This window comes from Protopterus annectens, chromosome 5.part0, assembly GCF_019279795.1.
Source record: "Protopterus annectens isolate FY-2018-M chromosome 5.part0, PAN1.0, whole genome shotgun sequence".
NCBI lineage: Eukaryota > Metazoa > Chordata > Ceratodontiformes > Protopteridae > Protopterus > Protopterus annectens.
In genome coordinates, this window is record NC_056735.1 from 1,512,060,155 (window position 1) to 1,512,081,212 (window position 21,058).

Consider the following 21,058-nt stretch of genomic DNA (forward strand, 5'->3'; position numbering starts at 1 on the left):
TTTGAACAATAAAAGTGGTGTTCTGGATTGGAAGGTACAGACTCTACAGGTTACAGCTGGCAAAGTGGTCAAAGCTAAAAAATTGGGTTTAATGGTAACAGACTGAAAAGGAGGCAGTGCAGGGTAATTGTATGAATTTATATAAATTATTTTCCCTGTTGCTACATAAATGGTCCCCTAGGATTTTTACTTTGGTAGGCAGGATTAATGTAATTCACATTGTGACACTACAGAGAGTTCTATATATCAGTTACCATATCCCCATGAATGGGAGGACCAACAGGTAGCTGGATAAAATCCAGACTATTTGTGACAAGTTATATGAAATGAGAAGGGACACAGGATTGCTAATGATAGGCTAAGATGGCATCGAAGGTGGGAAGGATGGGGTATGCTTCACTTTAGACTATAAGTAATGGCTTCGGCTATGGCTCTGCTTTTAACTAGATATCCACTTTTCCAGGATAATGATTTTAATGAAACTTGGGGAAGGAAGCAGGAAAACGAAATACTAGAAATGACTGCTCACATAATTAAAGGTTCAAATGTGAAAAACAGAAGAGTGTTGCACCACAGGTAATAAAACTTTAGCTGTAACTTCAAACGTACTGAATATCCAATGTAATAAACATACAGCTTCAAACAAAAACTTCAGTTGTAAGCTCTACTATGCTGAGTTCATGATGTATAAACATAGCTTCACAAATGTAAAAGCCAAATAACACTTAAGTTAGAGTTCCACAATATTAGAACAAGTAGTCTTTAAATGAGAATTGATTGTAAGGATTTTTACAATGGTCCCTTCTGAGAAAATGACTTAATATGTGTCTTACTATTTTAATTTCAAAAGGAGCGTAAGAATTTTATTATTTTTTAATAATAAAGAGTTTTAAATTAATGTTTGTCGTAACAACATGGAAGTGTGTACCAACGGACCAATTTGATTGGTTGATACTCGTCACTTTGTGAAGTCCCCCTCATTGGATGCTACTGATTTTTAAACATTGAACCCTGCTGACTTATTTGGATCTGAAGAAGGCTTGAAAAAGCTGAAAGTGCTTGTCCGTTTCTTTACATCAGAAGGGTTCTTCGTTTTTTATGGTATCTACTTGTTCTAATATTGTGGAACTCTAACTTAAGTGTTATTTGGCTTTTGCATTTGCGAAGCTATGTTTATACATCATGAACTCAGCACAGTAGAGCTTACAACTGATGTTTTCGTTTGAAGCTGTATGTTTATTACATTGGATATTCAGTACGTTTGAAGTTACAGCTAAAGTTTTATTACCTGTGGTGCAACGCTCTTCTGTTTTTCACATTTGTTGCTGTTTTGTTGAGCATTCTCTAGCGGAAGTCACTTCTTCTTTTGGATAATTAAAGGTTCTTCACACTTCTTTCTAGATATTTTTTAATATACCACTTAGGAATAATTGCAATATTAAAATTCTGGACAAGACAGTATACTGGAAAGCTTGTTATCTGAAGGGAAATAGTCGTGTAATGCATTTTCTTAAAAAAAGTAGGGATGGGGATTATGAATTTTGGGACTTCCAGGAATTTAAGATATGGTTTTATTTACTATACAGAGACAGTACAGTTACAGTTTGAACAGTTAAAGCAAGCTGTGAAAAACTAAGTGAGGAATATGGGCTTGGTGGGTTGCTGGAAGAAGGGGCCCTTTTATACTGGAGATTTCCATGAAGATGTGAAGTGGTTATGTAGCAGAATTTATAAAATTCTTATTCAGCACATTTATGGTAAAGAAATGGAAAAGTTACAGCTAAGATGGGAAGACAGAGAAAAGTGAGCAGGACTGGAGGGATGCTGTAAAACCATCATACAAAATATGTATCTATAGGTGGTTTAGAACTCCAGCAAATTTCTACAGGACTACTACGTTTCAGGAAGAGAAGTACTGGAGGCATAGACAGGAGGCTACTGATCATATACACGTTATACAGATGCAAAACAAGTGTCAAGAAGATTCTATAAAGGAGTGGGAGACAATTTTTAGAAAAGGGGTACCTAAACATTACTAGTTTTGCTTGTTAGAAATAGGAGGAGAAGAATCAGGGTGATTGATATCATGGAAGTCATAATTTTGTACTTGGAGTCAGGGTTAAATGCACGTTTTAGATAAGGAATTTTAATGTGATAATTATTTGTATTATGTGACTGGCTGGCATTTAATATAAATAAGGAGTTTGAAATGTAGTGATTTTATGTAGTATTGAGAAAGTTTTACTCGAAAGCTTTACTTCTGTAATAAACTATTTTGGACATTCGTGTTTCATATTTGTTGTTGGACTGATTCATTTTTACCTACACGTTCAGCTGCTTGCTCTACTCTTTTTTATTGATTTTTTTTTAGAGTTTTCTATGAACTCATGCAGGACTGCCCTAGCAAATCCCGCTCTGGAAATGAAGATAGTGTCCAGTTTGTAATATTTGGTGAAGGTATGGACAGAAGACCATGTGGCCACTTCCAAAGCAGATGCAGTGTCCAGACCTTTGAAGAAAGCCCCTGAAGGGCTACTGCTCTAGTGGAGTTGGCCTTCACAGAGTTAGAGAGCGTCTTCCCATGGGTGACATAAATGTATGAAATTGCCTTAGAACCCCAAGTAGAAATAGTTTGTTTGGAGACAGATTTCCTCAATGCCCTGGGATGGAAAAAAAACAAACAATTGATCAGATTTCCGAATAGGCTTGGCTTTGTCCAGATAAAATCTGAGTTGTCTGTGCACATCCAAGGAATTAAAGACCATTTCACTAGGATTTTTAGGGTTAGGAAAAAAGGTGGTTAGATGAATGGATTGGTTTAGGGACAAGTCATTAACCACCTTAGGCACGAAGGAAGGATTAATATGAAGAGATGCCCTGTCCTTGTGGAAAATGAGAAAATGTTGCTAAGCCAAAAGGGCTTGGAGTTCAGAAACTCTTCTGGCAAAAGTGATGGCTACTAACAGGATTGTTTTCCATGTACACAATTTTAAGGAATGTGACTCTGCAGCCCCAAAAGGAGTCTGAGTGAGCTTTTCCAGGACAAAATTTAGATCCCAGGGTGGAGAGACAAGCTTCCTGGGAGGTCTAATGTGAAGGATACCTTTAAGAAAGAGCTTAACTTCTAACCTAAAAGCTAGGGGAAAAGACAAAGGCAGACATACTGAAATGGCTGACAGATGGGCTTTAACAAAAGAGTAGGCAACCAAGCCTTAACCAGCTTACACAAATAGGAAAAAAACAATGGAATGTTCACTGAAAATGCATCTAGGTCTTTCTTTAGACACCAGATGGAAAACCTCTTCCAGTATCTCTTAATGTTGGGTTTTCCTAGCCTCCTGCAGAACTAGAAGCATGTCCTCAGAAAAAAGGTGTTGGAAAGGAATCAATAGCCTATTAACCAGAGAGTTAGATCCATGGAGGTGAGATGTGGTGAAATAAGTGATCCTCCATCTTGTGTGAGAAGATCCACTCTGTGGGGTAATTTGTGATGACTGCTCTTGGGTAAATGCAGAAGAGGAGGGAATCAGTGCTGCCTTGGCCAAAATGGAATCACCAACATGATTTTGGCTTGTTCTGCTGTATTTTCAATAGGACCTTCTGAATGAGTGGGAAGGGGGTAATGTATAAGGAAACATCCACTTTCCATGAGAAGGATAGGGTGTCTACCTTCCATACCAGACGGTCTGGAACTCTGGCATAAAACTTTGGACGTTGTCTGTTCATGGGGAGGCAAATAGGTCTATTTGAGGCATACCATACCAGTGGAGAATGTCCAGGAAACACATCTCTGTGAATCATCCATTCATGGGCTTGTGTCACGGACATGCTGAGAGTGTCTGCCAGCACATTTTGAGCTGAAGGAATATAAACTGCTTGCAACAAAACCTTTGCTTGAGAGGCAATCTCCTAGACTTGAAGGGCCAACCTGCAAAGCAGGTATGACTTGGTGCCCCCACCCCCCATTTGTTCACATACCATAGAAAGTACAGTTTTGTACCTACCATAAATGTAGATGTTCGAGTGCTAATACAGCTGCAGTAATCACAGATGGGTTCTCTGCCGTCAGGCGGTCCCTCGGTCGGCCGAATTCCAAAGTCTTGGTCCGGCGTCGGTTGTCGTCGCTTTTTCTTCTGATGTCAGTGAGGCCAGAGTATATAAGACACAGCCGACGCCATGTTCTTCAGTCTTTCTTGCCCCAGATGTCAGGTGCCCCCAGAAGGAAGGCAATACCTAAATAGTGCTTATATCCATATACAAGCAAAGCAATATAATCCAAAATCAGTAGTAGCAAGCAAATAAAACATAGCCGGATAACCCAGTCAGGTAGTATGAAGAGGTTGCTAGGCCTCATGCCTTTACCAAGTGGGGAAGGAGGGAGGGAAACCTGTACTGCAGCTGTATTAGCACTCGAACATCTACATTTACGGTAGGTACAAAACTGTACTATGTTCATCGTGCATACAGCTGCAGTAATCACAGATGGGTAGAATCCCAAAGCTATGCACTGGGTGGTAGGTACTAGGAGGAACTGGGTTGAGCCAGAATGCCCTGCAAAACAGCAGTGGCAAAGCCTGCTCTTGTTCTGGAATATAAAGGCAGATGGTAGTGTTTTGTGAAGGTATGTACAGAACTCCAGGTGGCTGCCTCCAAAATATCTTTGGTAGGAACTCCTCTGAGGAAGGCTGTAGAGGTAGCTGTGGCCCTGGTGGAGTGTGATCTGATACCTGCAGGAACAGATTTCCCATGATAGGAATAACAAAACCGTATGCAGTGGCCTATCCACTTTGAAATGGTCTGTTTTGTAACTGGCTTCCCTTGAGCCCCTACAGCATAGGACACAAAGAGTTGTTCTGATTTCCTGAAGGACTTTGTTCTGTCCAAATAATAACGGCTGCCTATGGATGTCTAAGGAGTGTAGCAGCCTTTCCCCTTTGTTTTGAGGATTGGGGTAAAAGGTGGGTAGGTGTATGGCTTGATTTAAAGCTACCCTGGATACCACTTTAGGCATAAATGATGGGTTGGTATGAAGGGAAACCCTGTACTGATGGAAAATGAGAAAGGGCTGCACCGCCATGAGGGCCTGAAGTTCAGAAACCCTACGAGCTGAAGTGATGGCCAGAAGGAAGGCTGTCTTCCAGGACAAATATTGCAAATCTGTTGAGGCAGCTGGTTCAAAAGGAGGCAATGTTAATTTTTCTAGTATGTAATTAAGATCCCAGGCTGGTATTGGTTGTTTCCTTGGTGGTCTTATATTCTTAGCCCCTCTGAGGAACTGTCGTGAGAGTGGGTGAGAAAATAAAGGAGGATCCGTGTTGAATTCTGCAGAGATGGCTGAGGCATGGATTTTTATGGAAGAAAAAGAAAGTCCACTGTTCAATAGCTCCGCTAGGTACTGTAATACCTGAGGCAAGTTCAGTTTTCTATGGTCCTGGCCTTTTTTCTCATTCCAAGAGCAAAACCGCTTCCATTTTGCGGAGTAAGCTTTTCTTGTAGCTGGCCTTCTGGCCTCCAAAATGACATCCTGTACCTCCTTGGAGAGTAGGTTCTGTTGTGGTGTTAAGGAATTTTCCATGCAGCGAGATTGAGTGTTTTCAGCTGACTGTGAAGAGTTTTGTAGCTGTGCTGAGTCAGCAGAAGAGGCATTAGAGGCAGGGACCAGGGAGGAGTATGTGTCAGGCTCCTCAGGAGTGGGTACCAGTGTTGCCTTGGACAATCTGGAGCAATCAGTATCATCTTCGGTTTGTCTGTTCTTGCTTTCAAAAGCACCTTGGGCAGAAGAGGCAGAGGTGGGAATGCGTAAACTGTCCATGCTGTCCAACTGAATGAAAGGGCGTCCACTCTCCAGGCCTTTGGGTGAAAGGTCTTTGAACAAAACTTTTCTAATTGATGATTCCTGTGGGAGGCAAAAATATCTATGTCTGGCCTCCCCCATGCTTGGATTATTTCTGCAAACACCTGAGGATGTAACTTCCATTTGTGTGGATCTGTCATTTTTCTGCTTAGATTGTCTGCCAGTGTGTTTTCCAATCCTGGCAAGTACTATGCTTGAAGTTCGATTTGTCTTTCCAGAGCCAAGTTCCAAAGAGTCATGGCTAGTCTGCACAAGGGGTATGAATGTGTTCCTCCTTGTTTGTTTATGTACCACATTACCGTGGTGTTGTCTGTTCTTATCAGTAATTGTCCTGGATGCAGGAAGTCCTTGAAAGCTGTAATTGCATTTATTACTGCTAGCATTTCTTTTTGATTGATGTGAAGGTGCTTTTCTTTTGGGGACCATTTGCCCTGAATGCACCTGTTCGTCATGTGCGCCCCCCAGGCGTAGTCTGAGGCGTCTGTGGTTATGACTTGTTTTGCGTGAGGCTTGCAGAATGGGAGGCCTTTGTTTGCTTGACATGCTTGGGCCCACCATAGAAATTCCTTTTGCAAACATGGAATTATTGGTATTATTGTTTCCAAACTGTGACTGTGTTGAGACCATAGGTTTTTTAGTTTCCTCATATGCAGCTTTGCAAATGGGGTTAACAGAATGCAAGATGCCATGAATCCCAGAGTCTGCAGGATTTTCCTTGCAGTAAGCCTGGTACTTTTTGCTAGTATTTTGAAGTACTGAGATAGTTGCCCTTGTTTGTCTGGTGTAAGGTAGGCCATCTGGGTGTTTGTGTCCAAGTTGGCACCCAGGAAAGTTATTTTCTGGGATGGTGTTAGCCTTGATTTCTCTTTGTCGATTGTATATCCCAGAGAAAGCAGTAACCGTGTCACATATGCCAGATGTTCCAGAAGTATGTTCTTGCTGTCGGCTTGGATCAGGCAGTCGTCCAGATAAGGGTAAATTTGTATCCCTTGAAGTCTGCAGTAGGCAATCACTGATGCCAGGCACTTTGTGAATACTCTGGGCGCAGTAGATAAGCCAAAGGGCAATGCAGAGAATTGATAGTGGATTGAACCTGCAAGAAATCTGAGGTATCTTCTGCAGCTTTGTCTGATTGGGGCATGCAGGTATGCCTCCTTGAGGTCCAATGTTACCAGCCAGAACTCCTTGCCCAGCATGGGAAGAAGCTTCTGTAATGTGAGCACCTTGAATTTTGGTACGATTAGAAATGTGTTTAGGGTGGATAAGTCCAAAATGGGTCTCCAGTCGGTTCCTTTCCTTGGTACCAGGAAATGTCTTGAATAAAAACCTTGACCTTGTTGGTGAGTAGGTACCTCTTGAATAGCTCGCATGCTTATGAGCTTTGAAATTTGCAGTTGTGCCTCTGCCCTTTGATTTTGTGGCAGGTTTGGCATGCCTCTCATTTTTGGAAGAGTGTGAAATTGAAATTTGTAGCCTCTGTTTATAATGTCCAGGATCCATTTGTCTGTTGTGACAATATGCCAATTGCTTGCAAATAGTGCTAGTTTTCCTCCCAAAGGTGCTGCCAGCTGAGACATGCTTGGCATGGAAATGAGGGAGTCATTGGGTTTGCTTCCTGTATTGTTGTGCACTGTCTTCGCCACCTCTTGGTGCTGGAGTTTGCCATTGTCGGCCTCTATATGATCCTTGTGATTGTCCTCTGCCCCTTGTGCGTCTGTATCTACCTCTTTGGGGCTTGTCAGTGGCTGGAAAGGACCAGTTTTTTGAAGGCCAATTTCTGCTAAAACGTGGTGGTTGGACCTGTAAGAAAGCTTTGACAGTTTGCATAGATTTGGCTTTTTCTTCCATTTTCCGTAGTATCTCCTCAGTATTAGTACGAAACAGCACATCCTTTTGTAAAGGAGCATCTAGAAGTTTAGCTTTCACATGGTCTGGTAAATTTTGTTCCCTAAGCCAGGCATGTCTGCGAATGACTGATCCTGTAGCTGCCACTCTACTTGAGGCCTCTAGGGCATCATAACCACATTGTAAGGTGTGTTTACCCACTTGTTCTGCACTATGCATCATATCCTGTAACTCCTTTAAATCTTGTTGTTCAGGTTGAGACATTTTGTTCCTCAATTGTGATAACAGGAACTGTTGATATTTAAGCATATGAAACTGACAATTTAAAGCCCTCATGGCTAGGGTGGCCGAGGTATAAACCTTTTTCCCCCACCTTTCCAAAGATCTTGATTCCCTTTCTGCAGGAAGTGGATTTTTGACAGTGGAGGCCTTCAATCCCTTGGGGCCTTGTGAAATGGTTTCAGGGTCAGCATTATGGCTTTTGAAGAGAAATTGGTGAGAGCTGGGTACTCTGTAATACCTATCAGGTTTGACTGGTGCAGGAGGCAGAGAATCCGGGTTAAGACAAGCCTCCGAATAGACATCATCCAGTATGTCCAAAACAGGGGGTATAGCCAGAGGTCTGTGTTGAGGTAACAAAAGAAATTCCCTAAGTCTTTTCTTGGAATCTGAAAAGTCTTGGCCTTCCCAATGGAAGTGTTCCCTCAAGGTGTGTAAGGTTTCCCCAAAGGAAAAATCCTCAGGAGGGGATACAGAGGGAATGGACTGTTCTGCATCCGAATCCTCAAAAGGAGAGTAAGAGTGTTCCTCTGCATCAGAATGTTCTGATAAAATGGATCCCTGATCAGAAGAGGGAGAATCTTCCTCCACTCTGGGTCTCTTGTCTGGAGGGGAGAACCTCTGATAAGAGTAATTAAATCCTCAACCATTCTAAGCATCTGTTTTTTAGGCATGGGACCTGGAGATGGGCCCTGTACAACAGGCCTCATGGGCTGCCTGGCTGCTTTGGATTTAGTAAAGGCCTTAACTGAAAAAGAAGATGAGGGCCTAAATACACCATGGGTGGAGGTGGACCTGTCCACATTAGTAGGCTCAACATTAGCAGAGGCTTCGGTTGTAGTCTGGGAAAGGGCCGAGGACCCAGCGGTCTCGGGTACAGAGGACACCGCCAAAGAAGTGTCGTCGGTAGTCAGGGACTGCAAAGGCGTCTCACTGAGAACCGGACCACGTGTAGCCTGTTTTGGCGTGGTGTCGGCGGGGACCGCGGGCCTCGCGTGTCGGTCCTTTTCCTTGCGTTTTTTGGTCAAAACGGTAGTCGGAGTGTCCGACGACATTTTATAATCAAAAGCTTTACCAAAGTAGTGCTGGGCGAACTCCGCCCGACGCTTAATAGTGCGTTTATTGAAGGTAGCGCAAAAGCGACAGCCAGAGACGTCGTGGTCTGGGCCCAAACAAGGTATGCAGCGGGAATGGAAATCCTTATGCAGTATTTGCTTCCCACAAGAAATACAATTATTAACTTTTTCTGACATCGGTCTGAGGCAAGAAAAGTTTCCCCAACGGGGTACTTAGCTTTAATGAAGACTTCGGATTCCAAAATATTCGTAATTCAGGAGCTGGCCGACCGGCACTTGCGAAATGCTTCTGCTTCGGGCACCGCGCGGCAAAAAAGACTGAAGAACATGGCGTCGGCTGTGTCTTATATACTCTGGCCTCACTGACGTCTGAAGAAAAAGTGACGACAACCGACACCGGACCAAGACTTTGGAATTTGGCCGACCGAGGGACCGCCTGACGGCAGAGAACCCATCTGTGATTACTGCAGCTGTATGCACGATGAACATCTGTAGTGTTGTCTGTGAATAACTTAAGGGGTCCTGGGAGTAAGGAGGAGTGAAAGGCTTGAAGCGCCAGGATCAATGCCCTCACTTCTTTTACATTGACATGTTGCTTCTTGATTGAGGGAGACCAAAGGCCTTGGACTTTTAAGCGACCCAGAGTTGCTCCCACCCCAAGTTTGAGGCATCTGCGTATAGTTTCCTGAACTGGGGATGGCTGCTGAAATGGAAGCCATGGGTTCAGCTGAATCTATTTAACCCACCACTGCATTTCTCTCTTTATGCATGGGAGAAGAGAGAGTACAAAATCCAGAGGATGGGCATGCTGGCTCCAAAGTGTTTTTAGAAACCACAGGATTTTCCACATGTGAAGTCTGGATAGGGGCAGCATGGGAATGAGTGATGCCATGAACCCTAGTATATTCAAGCACTCCCTGGCAGAGATGGAGGTTAGCGGGAGTAGCTTGTGGAAGTAGTTGAGCAGAATTTCCACTTTTTGAGAAGGGATGAAAGACAAAGTGATCTGTCCTTAGTCTGCATCCTAAGAAAATCTGATCCTGGGAAGGTCTGAGAGAAGACTTGTTGGAGTTTGTAGAGAGCCTTAGGCCTTGGAGCAGGGAAATAGTGAAGACTAGGCCTTCCTTTAGAGTGTCTGGGTGGACTGCTTGTATTAGCAGGTCATACAGATAAGGCTAGATCAGTATTCCTTGGAGCCCGCAGGAGGCAATGACAGGAGCTAAGAATTTTGTGAATACCCTTGGTGGTGTAGATAGTCCAAAGGGCAAAGCACAGCAGTGAAAATGTGAGGAAGCAACAGAAAAGCATAAAAACTTCCTGCATTGTGGACGAATGGGGATATGCAAGTATGCATTCTTAATGTCCAGAGTGACTAAAAAGGCTTGGGGGAGCAGGACAAGCAAAAGAGTTTGCAGAGTGAGCATATGAAAAGTTAGCAGTTTGAGGAAATGGTGAAGATGTGACAAGTCTAAAACTGGTCTTCATGGACCATCTTTTCTGGGTTCTAGGAAAATTCATGAGTAAAACTCTTTCCTTTTTATAGAGGTGGAACTTCTTGAATAGTTTGTTGATTTAGCAAGTCCCCTAGCATTGGAGGGAACAGATGAATCTGATCCCGAGGGGGTTGTGGAATGCCCATGAAGGGAGGGACATATTTCCATACCACATTACAGCCGTTTTGGATAATGGAATGGACCCACTTGTCGGTGGAGATACTTGTCCAAGAGTGAGAAGAAGAAGATAGGTGCTGGGAAAGTGGTATGTTTGAGAGATCTGCCAGGTAGTCACAGACTAACTGGTGTGTCTTGAAAGGTCGGTTTTTGATCAGGTGTTTGCTGGGGTTTGGAAGAGCCCTGTCTACAAGCCCCTTTCTTATGGGAAGGAGGGAACTGTATTTCCTTCTGAAAAATTGTGTCTTGAAGGATAATTTCTGTGGTATTTAGGCAATGGAGACAAAGAGGTGTTTCAGTTCCTTATGCTCTTTCCCTTTGTCATGCAGGGGTTTGAAAAGTTCTGCAGCATCAACACCAAAGAGGGCATCATTGTGTAGAGGTGCATCCATAATTTTCACCTTGATATCATCAGGCAAAGGCTGGAGTTTCAACCACGAGTACCTCCTTAGGACAGAACCCAAAGCTGAGAAGCTTGGGAAAGCAAGGCAAGAACATATTTTGACATGTGGGTCTGGTAGTTAATGGTTCTGAAAGCCAGGGTACAGGAGGTATACACTTTTTCCCCTAACCTTTCCATCATTTTGCTATCCTTGTCAGAAGGGAGTGGATTAGTATAGGGCAGAAGTCTAGAAGGTTTGTCTGCAGAGACAGAGAAATAACTACAGAATCTGATGGAGGACATTTAAATAAAAACTTACTGTCCTCAAGGACCTTATAGAATTTGTCAGGCCATTTTGGGGCCGGAGGTTGAGAATCTGGACTCTAACACTGAAAAAAACGCATCCAGAAAGGAAGGGAGAACAGCAGGGATGGCTGATGGAGGTGGAGAGTCCATCTGGAACAAGTCACAATATTTCTTTTTAACTTCTGATACTTGACTACGTTCCCATTTGAAGAAATCTCTCATCCTAGAAATAGTTTCTTCAAAGGACAAATCTTCAAGAGAATCCCCACTGTTAGAATCTAATTCAGGCAATGCATAACCTAGGGGAGACTCTGAGATGTGTAGATCAAGGATTCATCAGGTGAAGTTTCTTCTTCTTCTTCAGAGACCTGCTGTTCCTCTACTGATCTCCTGGGAGTGAGGGATGGAACAGACGTGGGAGGATGGATTTAAAGCCAGAAAGGTATTCAGGATTACCTGTGAGAAGGCTTGCCAATCAGAAGGATCCTGTGAACAGGAAACATGTTTCTGTTTAAATTTCTTCTTACCAGGAAGATCGCCCCTAGGTTGTGAAGAAATAGCCGACGTTCAGCAAGGCACTGGGTCGGGCATTGGGATAGCTGCATATGGAGAAGCTGGAGGGGCACTGCTCAGGACATCAGAGGTAGTGGGCAGCAGTTCCCTCATCACCCTGAACAGATGTCTGCAATGCCTCTGTGGACATGCTAGTGGCACCCTTGCTAATGGCTTCCAAAATGGTACCTGTTGCAAATTGGGAACCAGAAATCGAATGGGCCTCTAAGCTTTCACTGACCTCAAGAGGAACGTCTGAATCCAGAGGTACAGTCGATGATTTGGGCTTGACCTTTTTGGCCTTCTTTGGTGGCTCACAGGACAGACCTGTGGTGTCCTCCATATCGAAAGCTAACATTTTCAGACGATTCTCAAGGTAAATATTCAGTGCCGACAAATGACTACGAAGAGTCTAGGGGACAAAAGCCTAGCAAATCGTGCAAGACTTGTAATCGTGTTCAGACCTCTAGGCAAAACAAACACTCATCGTGTTGTCTTTGTGTGGAATCTGATGTCCAAAACGGTATTTGCCTTTCCTAGATGACATTAACCTCAAAAGCACGAAGCAGCAAAAAGGGCACTTATATGAAAAAAAGCAAACACTCGGCGATCAGACGAATGGTAGAAGCTGGCATTCAGACTGGCAACAGAGAAGTTCTGAGGAATGATATGTGCTGATGTCACCTTTATGGCCTATGCTGCCTGCCTTGCTATGTTCAACGTTGCATGTACCATGCAGTAGTAAAAGTCTTTTCTATACTGGCAGGACGTTCAGGTCACCTAGGCTGGGAATACCAAAAGTTATGAATAATGCAACATAGGAACAGAAGGACATCAAATAAGCCAACAAGGTCTAGGTAGGGAAGCCACTTGCCAAGGACCTGTACATAGTAAAGAAAAATATTGGTGTACAACCAGGGATTTTAATTTTAAGGGTAAAGAGGTTATTCTGCCATTAAGTAAAGTGCATGCTGGGCTTTTATTTGAAGTACTGTGCATTTCTGAATGCCTCTCATGGTGAAAGAGATGAGCAAAATTGATAAGGGCTTTGGAAGTCACACAAGTAAGGAATGACTACAAAAGAATTGAGAACATTATATAGCAAATAAAATGTAACAGATAAAGCAATGGAATGAAATTTAGGAGGAAGGAAAGAGGTGGGGGAAAAAGACATGACTTCAAAATTAAAATTTAAAGGGGACAACAGGAAATATGTTTTCAAGGAGAATGTGATGAAACTGTAGAATACTTTACTACCGCTAAAAAAAGAAGCTGGAAATTGGGATAATTAAGATATCTGTGGCCAAACGCAATAGATTCTCACATGGTAATTGTGTGATTGCTAAGATGTCTGATTGTATGTAACAATGTCAACTTTGCCGTTTTTTCGTATAGGCAGAAAATTTAAAAGCACTCAAATATGGAAATGGTCTAAACCCACCCAGACAAGTTTTCTTGCAGACAAAAAATGGCTGTCACTAAAAAACAATTTGCCTTCCTCTAGACGCATCTTTTGCCTAAATGGACTAACAGCCATACCTTGTCCTTTTCTGAAGACTAAATTATTTTCTCATTATAGAACAAAACAACGTGCAAGATCAAATAATTCCAGATTCCATGTTTTATGACTTCAAACAACCACTAGTTCTTGGAGATGTTAACTCAAGCTACACTGAAGCTTAAGTACGAGTCTCCCAGTTTGGCAGTCAAGACAGATGCACATAACACTGAATAATCAAAGTAACTGAGGTGCTTTTGCAACTACTTAAGTGATGCATTTGTGGACTTAAGGGTCAAAGTTTGTCAAACTTTAAACAATTTTACAATGGTAACACAGAGTTCACTTCTTACAAAAATGACTGAATGCCATGGATATGGAATGGAACACCTGCCATAATGCTGAAAGCCTCAATTAAACCTACGTGTCCTGTCTAAACAGTACTTTACTCTTAAAGATAGCACGGAGAATCCTCTGCTTAAATTCCTCATCTATGTAGAAATTCACTATGTAAAGAAAGGATTGCCACCAGCCTTTTGGCCTGGTAGAAAAAATCAAGAGAAACTTTCTTTAATGTGTGAAATATCCAGAAAGTCTGGAATCAAATGATATGGACTCAGTAGTTAAAAAATTAAAATGTGGAGTGGACCCTTGTCAGGGCAAAGGGAATTCATATGATGTTTCTAAGTATATGTTATGCAACATAGCTAAAAAAAGGAGTCCACCTCTTACAAAGGGAAATGAACATTAGTAGTGCCTCTGCAGGTGTTCTGCACTTTAGAGAAAATTGAAATCAAGTTTCCAGGCTGCAATGGATGGCATATCTTAGAGTTCGTCCACAAAAAGGACCAACGTAAGCAATTTCAGAGCTTCATGTGACAGTGGCAAGGATACTACAATAATTCTAATTGGTCTCTTGAGGGCATTCCCAAAGAAGGTATCTTCAAAATGAAAAACTGAGTGACAGAATCCAATGTTCCTCATCAGTGAACAGGCGAGAACCACTGAGTTTTCACAGCTTATTCAGAAGTGAAGGGACAGAAGGTTTTCTCCTACTTGGGACTATGCAGATCAGGAAACAGACCACTGAGGAAGAGGAAATGATCAAGAAGGGCAAAGATGACAAAGGAACAAACAGTTTCAAAGAAGAGCCAAACTTGTATGTCTCTTAATCCTTTGCCATGTTCTAGTCAGCCTCATATCTGGTGTATTTAGACTAGTAACCTTTAAGTAGGATGTCTAGAGTGTAACTTCTGCTGCTGCTGTTCTTTCTGCTATTCTTCAGATTCCATTTCTGGAAAAGACAAATGACTAAGAAGATACTGCACTTTGACAGGTAAAGTTCAGCATGTGATTAGCAAAACACTTTAAGGGACTTGCTTTAGTACTGGATGACTATACAAGTAGTAGCAAAGGTATTGATTATGTCTTTTTTTTTCTTTTGGCTTCACATTCTGTCACTTTTCTGCGAAAAAAAAATGCAAACAGCAGCAACCGGATAGATGGCACTGAGGGACAGCTCCCATCCATGATACTAGTGATCTGGAGTTAATTATCAGCCAGGGAAAAAGATGGTCAGCCAACAAAAGGAGAGGAAGATCTGAAGAGTTGACGGCTAGTTGTCTTCCCCTGGGGAAGGGGTATGGGTTTTGAAATACATGGAAGCCTCCAGTGCAGGCCTTAAAGTAGGTAGGTAACAGTGTTGGGAAGGGAATACATCTGCAGCATGCCACACTCTTGGGAGGCAAGTGTTTCTCACAAAAACATGGCTAGAGCAGGGAATAACAATAGGTAGGACATACCACAAAATCCCACCCATACAGGAGGACAACATTTGGGTCCAATGGCAAGCCTCTACCTCCCTCCCTCTCCTCCCATATTGTGGTGGGTGGATGTAAACAAAAAAAAAACTGTTAAAAGAACATCAGCACAGTTTGAGTGATAGGAAAGAACTGGAGCTTATGGTGGACAATGTATCTTTTAAGCAAAGCACAAGGTCAGCAAATGCTGGGTGGGGGTTGTGACAAACATTCAAAAATTTTAATCCGCAGTAGAATGTACTTTCACTGATCATGACTGTCTTAGCAAATCTTGTTTTCTAAATCTTTGGTACTACTGATCAGTTTCAGATTTATGCCAGTATGTCCTCAAGTAAAGAAGACAATTAACTAGTCCAATTCCTTAGTACACAGTTAGCATTCAACCTATTCAATGCAGAAAACCTACTTGAATGAGGCAATGAAGGAAGAGCTGATGCAACCCATAATAGCTGCTAGAAGGGTCAAGCCAAATATTTCATCCAGGGCTTGAAACAGCATAATCAGCATTTCCATCTTCTTTCATATTCTCACAGTATACATGAAGCCAGAATCTTATTATAATAAATTCATGAAGAGGATGACATACACTGTGTGACAGTATGCAACACAATTCATCTACAAAAATGCTTTTTTACATCCCACTGCTACATTTGGACATCTGCCAAGGAAGCAGCAATAATAACATATACTCAAATATAAAGTTTTATGTTGTCTGGAAAAATGTTCATGTAACAGAGAAATTAAAATTGTGTGCAAAATATACACAGAATACTCTACTCCTTTTCTAATAAAATACCTCAATGGTGGACAAAATGTAGAGTACTGCTTCCCAAAGAGGAGGGCAGACAACTGCATCACTGTCATCAATACTTAGAAGTACAGCTGGGCATACTCTTGCAGCTTCAGACTTCATGGTTCTGGGTAAGTGCTGGCACAGTGCAGAAATTAATTCATAAAATGCTGCTCGAACCTTAAAAACATCAAAAGGAAAAAAAAAAAGGTAAAGTTCTGCTTAACTCTCAGTCAGCACAGCTTATAAATAAAACATAACTGAATATTCAGATCAACAAAACAAAATATAACAGCAAAATAAAGGTACAGGTACTCCACGACAATCGAAGCCAATCGTCTTACGAAAAAATCCTTTATTAAGAACAATGGAACAGTAAGCGCTTTCGCGTCTGCAGTGGACGCTTCATCAGACTTGAATAAAAACTTAACAAACAGTTCCCTTAAAATACTCTACAGCATAGTCACATGGACCAATAGCTGTTTAACCACAGTTGTAATAGTATCTCAATGAAAGAGTTACTATTAAACCTTTCCTTAGAGATCGTGCCTTTAAACACAATTGATTATTATGTTTTTGTTTACATTATTATCTTTATGCTGCTTTTGATGTGCTTTTAGTCAAATTTATTTTTTAGCTGTTTTTTAGCTATTATTATTATTTTTTAGTTATATTTTCTAGCTATTTTTAAGCTAAGTTCATTGAATCTGTAAGGTTTTTATGCAATGTATAATCACATACACCCCACTGGCGAAAGCGCTTATTGTTCCACTCTTCTTAATAAAGGATTTTTTCGTAAGACTGGTTGGCTTTGATTGTCATGGAGTACCTGTACCTTTATTTTGTTGTTCATTTGTTTGGTTTTACAGGTACCTTACCCAAGGAAGTATCGATATTTTTTGTTGAAAACAAAATATAAACAGAAGTTATGTACTTACTGTAACACTGGATCCTTTTCATTCCAATCTGTCTTGATATGACTATTGGAACTGGAGCTGCTTGTCAGATCCAATCTGGTTGTTTGCCAGTGTTCTCAGCCACAAGCTACTGAACTTCACTCTTCCTTAATGTCTGCACCCCCCACTAGATTCAGACAGTTTGCCTACAACAGCAAAGGTAGATCCCTGCGATCAGAACATCCTAAAGGATTACCTGAAAGAAAACAATAATTTGGAAGGAGGGAGGGATGTTGTATTAGAAAGACTAGAATGAAAAGAATCCCGCGTTATATGTTACACCTAATGTTCTGACAAACTCAACACTAACTCACCAATGACAACATTTCTCATAATTAACTTAAGACCAGAGGTATCACTTTACCTAAGCACTTCCCTCTGCTTTTCAAGGCAAACTTTGCCTTCACTCTCCTTACAGATACACTGCAAATATTTGCTTCCCCCAATACTTGTATATTTCGCTCTCACTATGTGTAATTCCCTTCTTCCTTTGCACATTTCTGATTTACCAAAGTGCATTAATATCATAGTTATATTGTTTAAACAGAACTTGTGCCAGTTAAGTTGTCCCCTTCTTTTCTCCTACTTTTTCCTTCACTACATTCCTCATAATCTCACTTCACTCTTTTCACCTTGTGCCTATACTTGTGTTCTTTCACATTTGGCCTATGCTTATGTCCTGACTATTTCACTCTCTATGCAATTATTAAAACAGTCTAGGCAGGAGGAAAGGTCTGCAAGGCAAATTTTGCACAAAGAGTAAATAGCATACATGTTGTTCATCTACTTTTGCCAGATCATCTTTCAGTCTTTCACTGCCCATTCAAAAAGCTCTTCCTTCAACACGTTTGCTCCTACAGTCTAGGTGGCAGACTACACTTCTTTGCAGATAGCCTAGGTGACAGATAAAGAAGTTATGTACTTACCATAACGTTCCATGTGAATTGTTTATCTCAGCTTCATTCTTTACTGATGGGTTCGGAGCCGATCCCTCGGCTCCAAGTCAGCCAATGCAAAGCTCGAGGCCAAGTCCCTATCCCATGATGCACCTAGAGTTACCTCAGATCTTGTTTGCTGCATATAATAACCATATGTCATTCTTTCACTCCCAAGAAAAGGTACAGAAGGATTGAGCAACCAGGATGGATCTAGCCTCTCGGTCATCTAAGAGCCCAGGAGGGGGTAGGAGGGAGAGACGTAAGAATGAAGGCGAGATGAACAACTCACATGGAACTTCTTTATGTGAAGTTGTTCTATCTCGCTGTTCATTCTTTACTGATGGGTAGCGTCCCAAGCACCATCAATCTCGGGCGGCTCACGGGAGTATATTTCTCAGGAACATGGATCCAAAGGAGGCCCTGTCCATGGAGACCTTGTCAACTTTGTAATGAGTGATAAAGGTATGAGATTTTGACCAAGTGGCTGCTGCACAAATGTTATAAATAGGAAGTCTGGCAGAAAAGGCAGAGGATGTAGAAACAGCTCTGGTTGAGTAAGCCTTAATTTTATGCTGTAAAGGCATGTTGGCAGCTGAATAAGCAAAGGTGATACATTCAGGTAACCATTTAGAAAGAGTTGTTTTAGCCACTGGTCTACCCATCCTGGGGTCTGAAAATGAAACAAAAATCTGGTCTGATTTCCTGAAATCTTTTGTTCTATCCAAATAAAATCTGAGCTGTCTACATCAAGTTTGTGTAGCATGTACTCTAAACTGTTTGAATGGTTGGGGAAGAAGACTGGCAAATCAATAATTTGGTTGAGATTAGTTTCAGTGCAAACTTTGGGCAAGAAGGAGAGGTTTATTCTAAGTGAGACTCTGCCAGCATGGAATATCAAATAAGAAGGGTTAATGGATAAAGCCCGAAGCTCTGACACTCTGCGGGCAGAAGTAATAGCTACTAAAAAGATGGTTTTCCATGACAAAAATTTGAGGTCACATGATGAAGCTGGTTCAAATGGTGGAAGAATTATGCGGGGAAGCATAACATTTAGATTCTATGGAGAATAGGGAGATTTCACACGTGGTCTAATACGAAAGGTCCCTTTGAGAAAGGTTTTGGATAACTTGTGTGACATAATATTCATTCCTTCTAAACCAAGATGAAAATTAGAAATGGCAGCCAGATGAACAAGAACTGTTGCTGCTGCAGCTCCTTTGTTGAAAATCATAGTCAAAAACTCTAAAATGGAGGCCATGGGGGTTTGAAAAGGATCAATACTGTTTTTAGAGGCCCATACAGAAATATTTTTCCATTTGCTAAGATATAGCTTCCTTGTAGAGGATTTATGAGAGGATAAGAGAATTTGCTTCATATCTCACTGGAAAGGTTATGGAACCTGGCTATGATGGGAATTGGAGCAGCCAAGCTGTTAGCTTCGGTGACTGCGGAGAGGGGTGCAGTTCCCCCGACAAATGCGTCAGAAGGTCCGGAATTGGGTCCAGAATCCAAGGGTCCTCCAAAAGATGATGTTGAAGAAAGGGGAAGCAAATCTGATGAGGCCAATGAGGGGCTATTAGAATGAAGGCCCTTCCCAGTGTTTTTGCTTTCTGTAACACCTTGGGTATCAATAGGATTGGTGGAAATGCATAGAGGAGACCCGGAGGCCAATCATGTACTAGTGCGTACCTTGAGACTTCCCCAGAGGGAGAATCAGGGCAAAGTAGCTCCTGCATTTCATGTTCTTGTGGCTGTCAAAAACATTGCAGTAAGGCTGGCCCCACCTGTGGAATATCCTGTCCGCTATTTCTTTCTTGAGGGACCACTCTTGGGACAACAAAACTGCTCTGCTCAGCTAGTCTGCTATCACGCTGGATTTCCCCAGTATGTGCATTGCCAACAGAAAGCGCTGGGTGGAAATAGCCCACTGCCATACTCTGAGAGCCTCGCGACAAAGGGGGTAAGACATGGTTCCTCCTTGTTTGTTCAAATACCAGACCACTGACATGTCTATCTGAATTGCAATCGTACCCAGAGGAAGAAAATACTGAAAGTACTGCAATGCCAGAAGTACTGCTCTCATCTCTAGGACATTGAAATTCAGATGTGTCTCTTGACCGGTCCATGTGCCTTGGGCTGTCTTTCCCTGAAAATGCCCCCCCACACCCTATCAGGGAAGCGTCTATGGGTCACTGTGGCCACTGGAGAGGGTAGCACAAATGGGCATTCGATCGTGAGATGAATTGATGTCAACCACCACTGAAGATCCCTTTTGCATGAATTGGTGATCGTTATCATGTGAGACATGGGAAGCTCCTGGTAAGATCATTGAGTGAACAACAGCCATTGTAGAATCTGTATGTGCCTACGACCTAGTGGTATGGCTAGAATTGCTGCTGCCATCAGGCCTAACAATTTCAGAACTTCTAATGCTGGTGCTTTGTCTTTGGAAATCAGAATGCTGACATGTTGACGAAGAAGAAAGACTCTTTCCATTGGAAGCCTTAGTGTGGTGGTGGTGGTGGTGTCCAGTTCGGCTCCTATAAAAATGATATGCTACGATGGTGACAAGGCAGACTTTTCTGAGTGGATTGTAATGCCCAGTTGATTGCAGACTGACAGAGTGGACTCCCTGGCTGAAATGAGTTGATGCCTGGTGGTCGCAGTAAGGAGCCAATCGTCTAGGTACGGAAACAACTGGAATCCTAGACGCCACAGGTGAGCCGTGACCACTGCCATGCATTTGGTGAATACTCTGGGGCTGTAGTGAGGCCAAAGGGCACGGCTCAAAACTGGCAATGAATGGCTCCCAGCTGGAACTGCAGATGATCCCTGGATGGCTTGGCCATTTTTATGTGGTAGTACGCATCCCTGAGATCTATCGAGCACATCCAACTGTCTTTCCCTAAGAAGGGAAGTATAGACTGAAGCGTGACCATCTGGAACTTCTCTTTCTTTACAGATTTGTTCAGTCTGCTGAGGTCCAATATGGGTATCCAGTCCCCAGTCTTTTTCTGAACTAAAAAGAAGCTTGAGTAAGTTCCAGATCCTGTGTGTGTGTGTGTGTGTGTGTGTGTGTTTGTGTGTGTGTG

The 21,058-nt window shown here is 42.2% G+C and overlaps 1 protein-coding gene across 1 annotated transcript in view; it reads right to left on the reverse strand.

Annotated features, from left to right (window-relative positions):
* The window catches only part of LOC122802390 (E3 ubiquitin-protein ligase listerin-like), a 1,831,112-nt gene that overhangs the window by 1,588,762 nt on the left and 221,292 nt on the right, over positions 1-21,058 (reverse strand). The window contains exon 5 of the mRNA XM_044072016.1: positions 16,079-16,252. Within this exon, the coding sequence (XP_043927951.1) occupies positions 16,079-16,252 (174 nt within the window). The remainder of the gene's footprint in view (positions 1-16,078; positions 16,253-21,058) is intronic.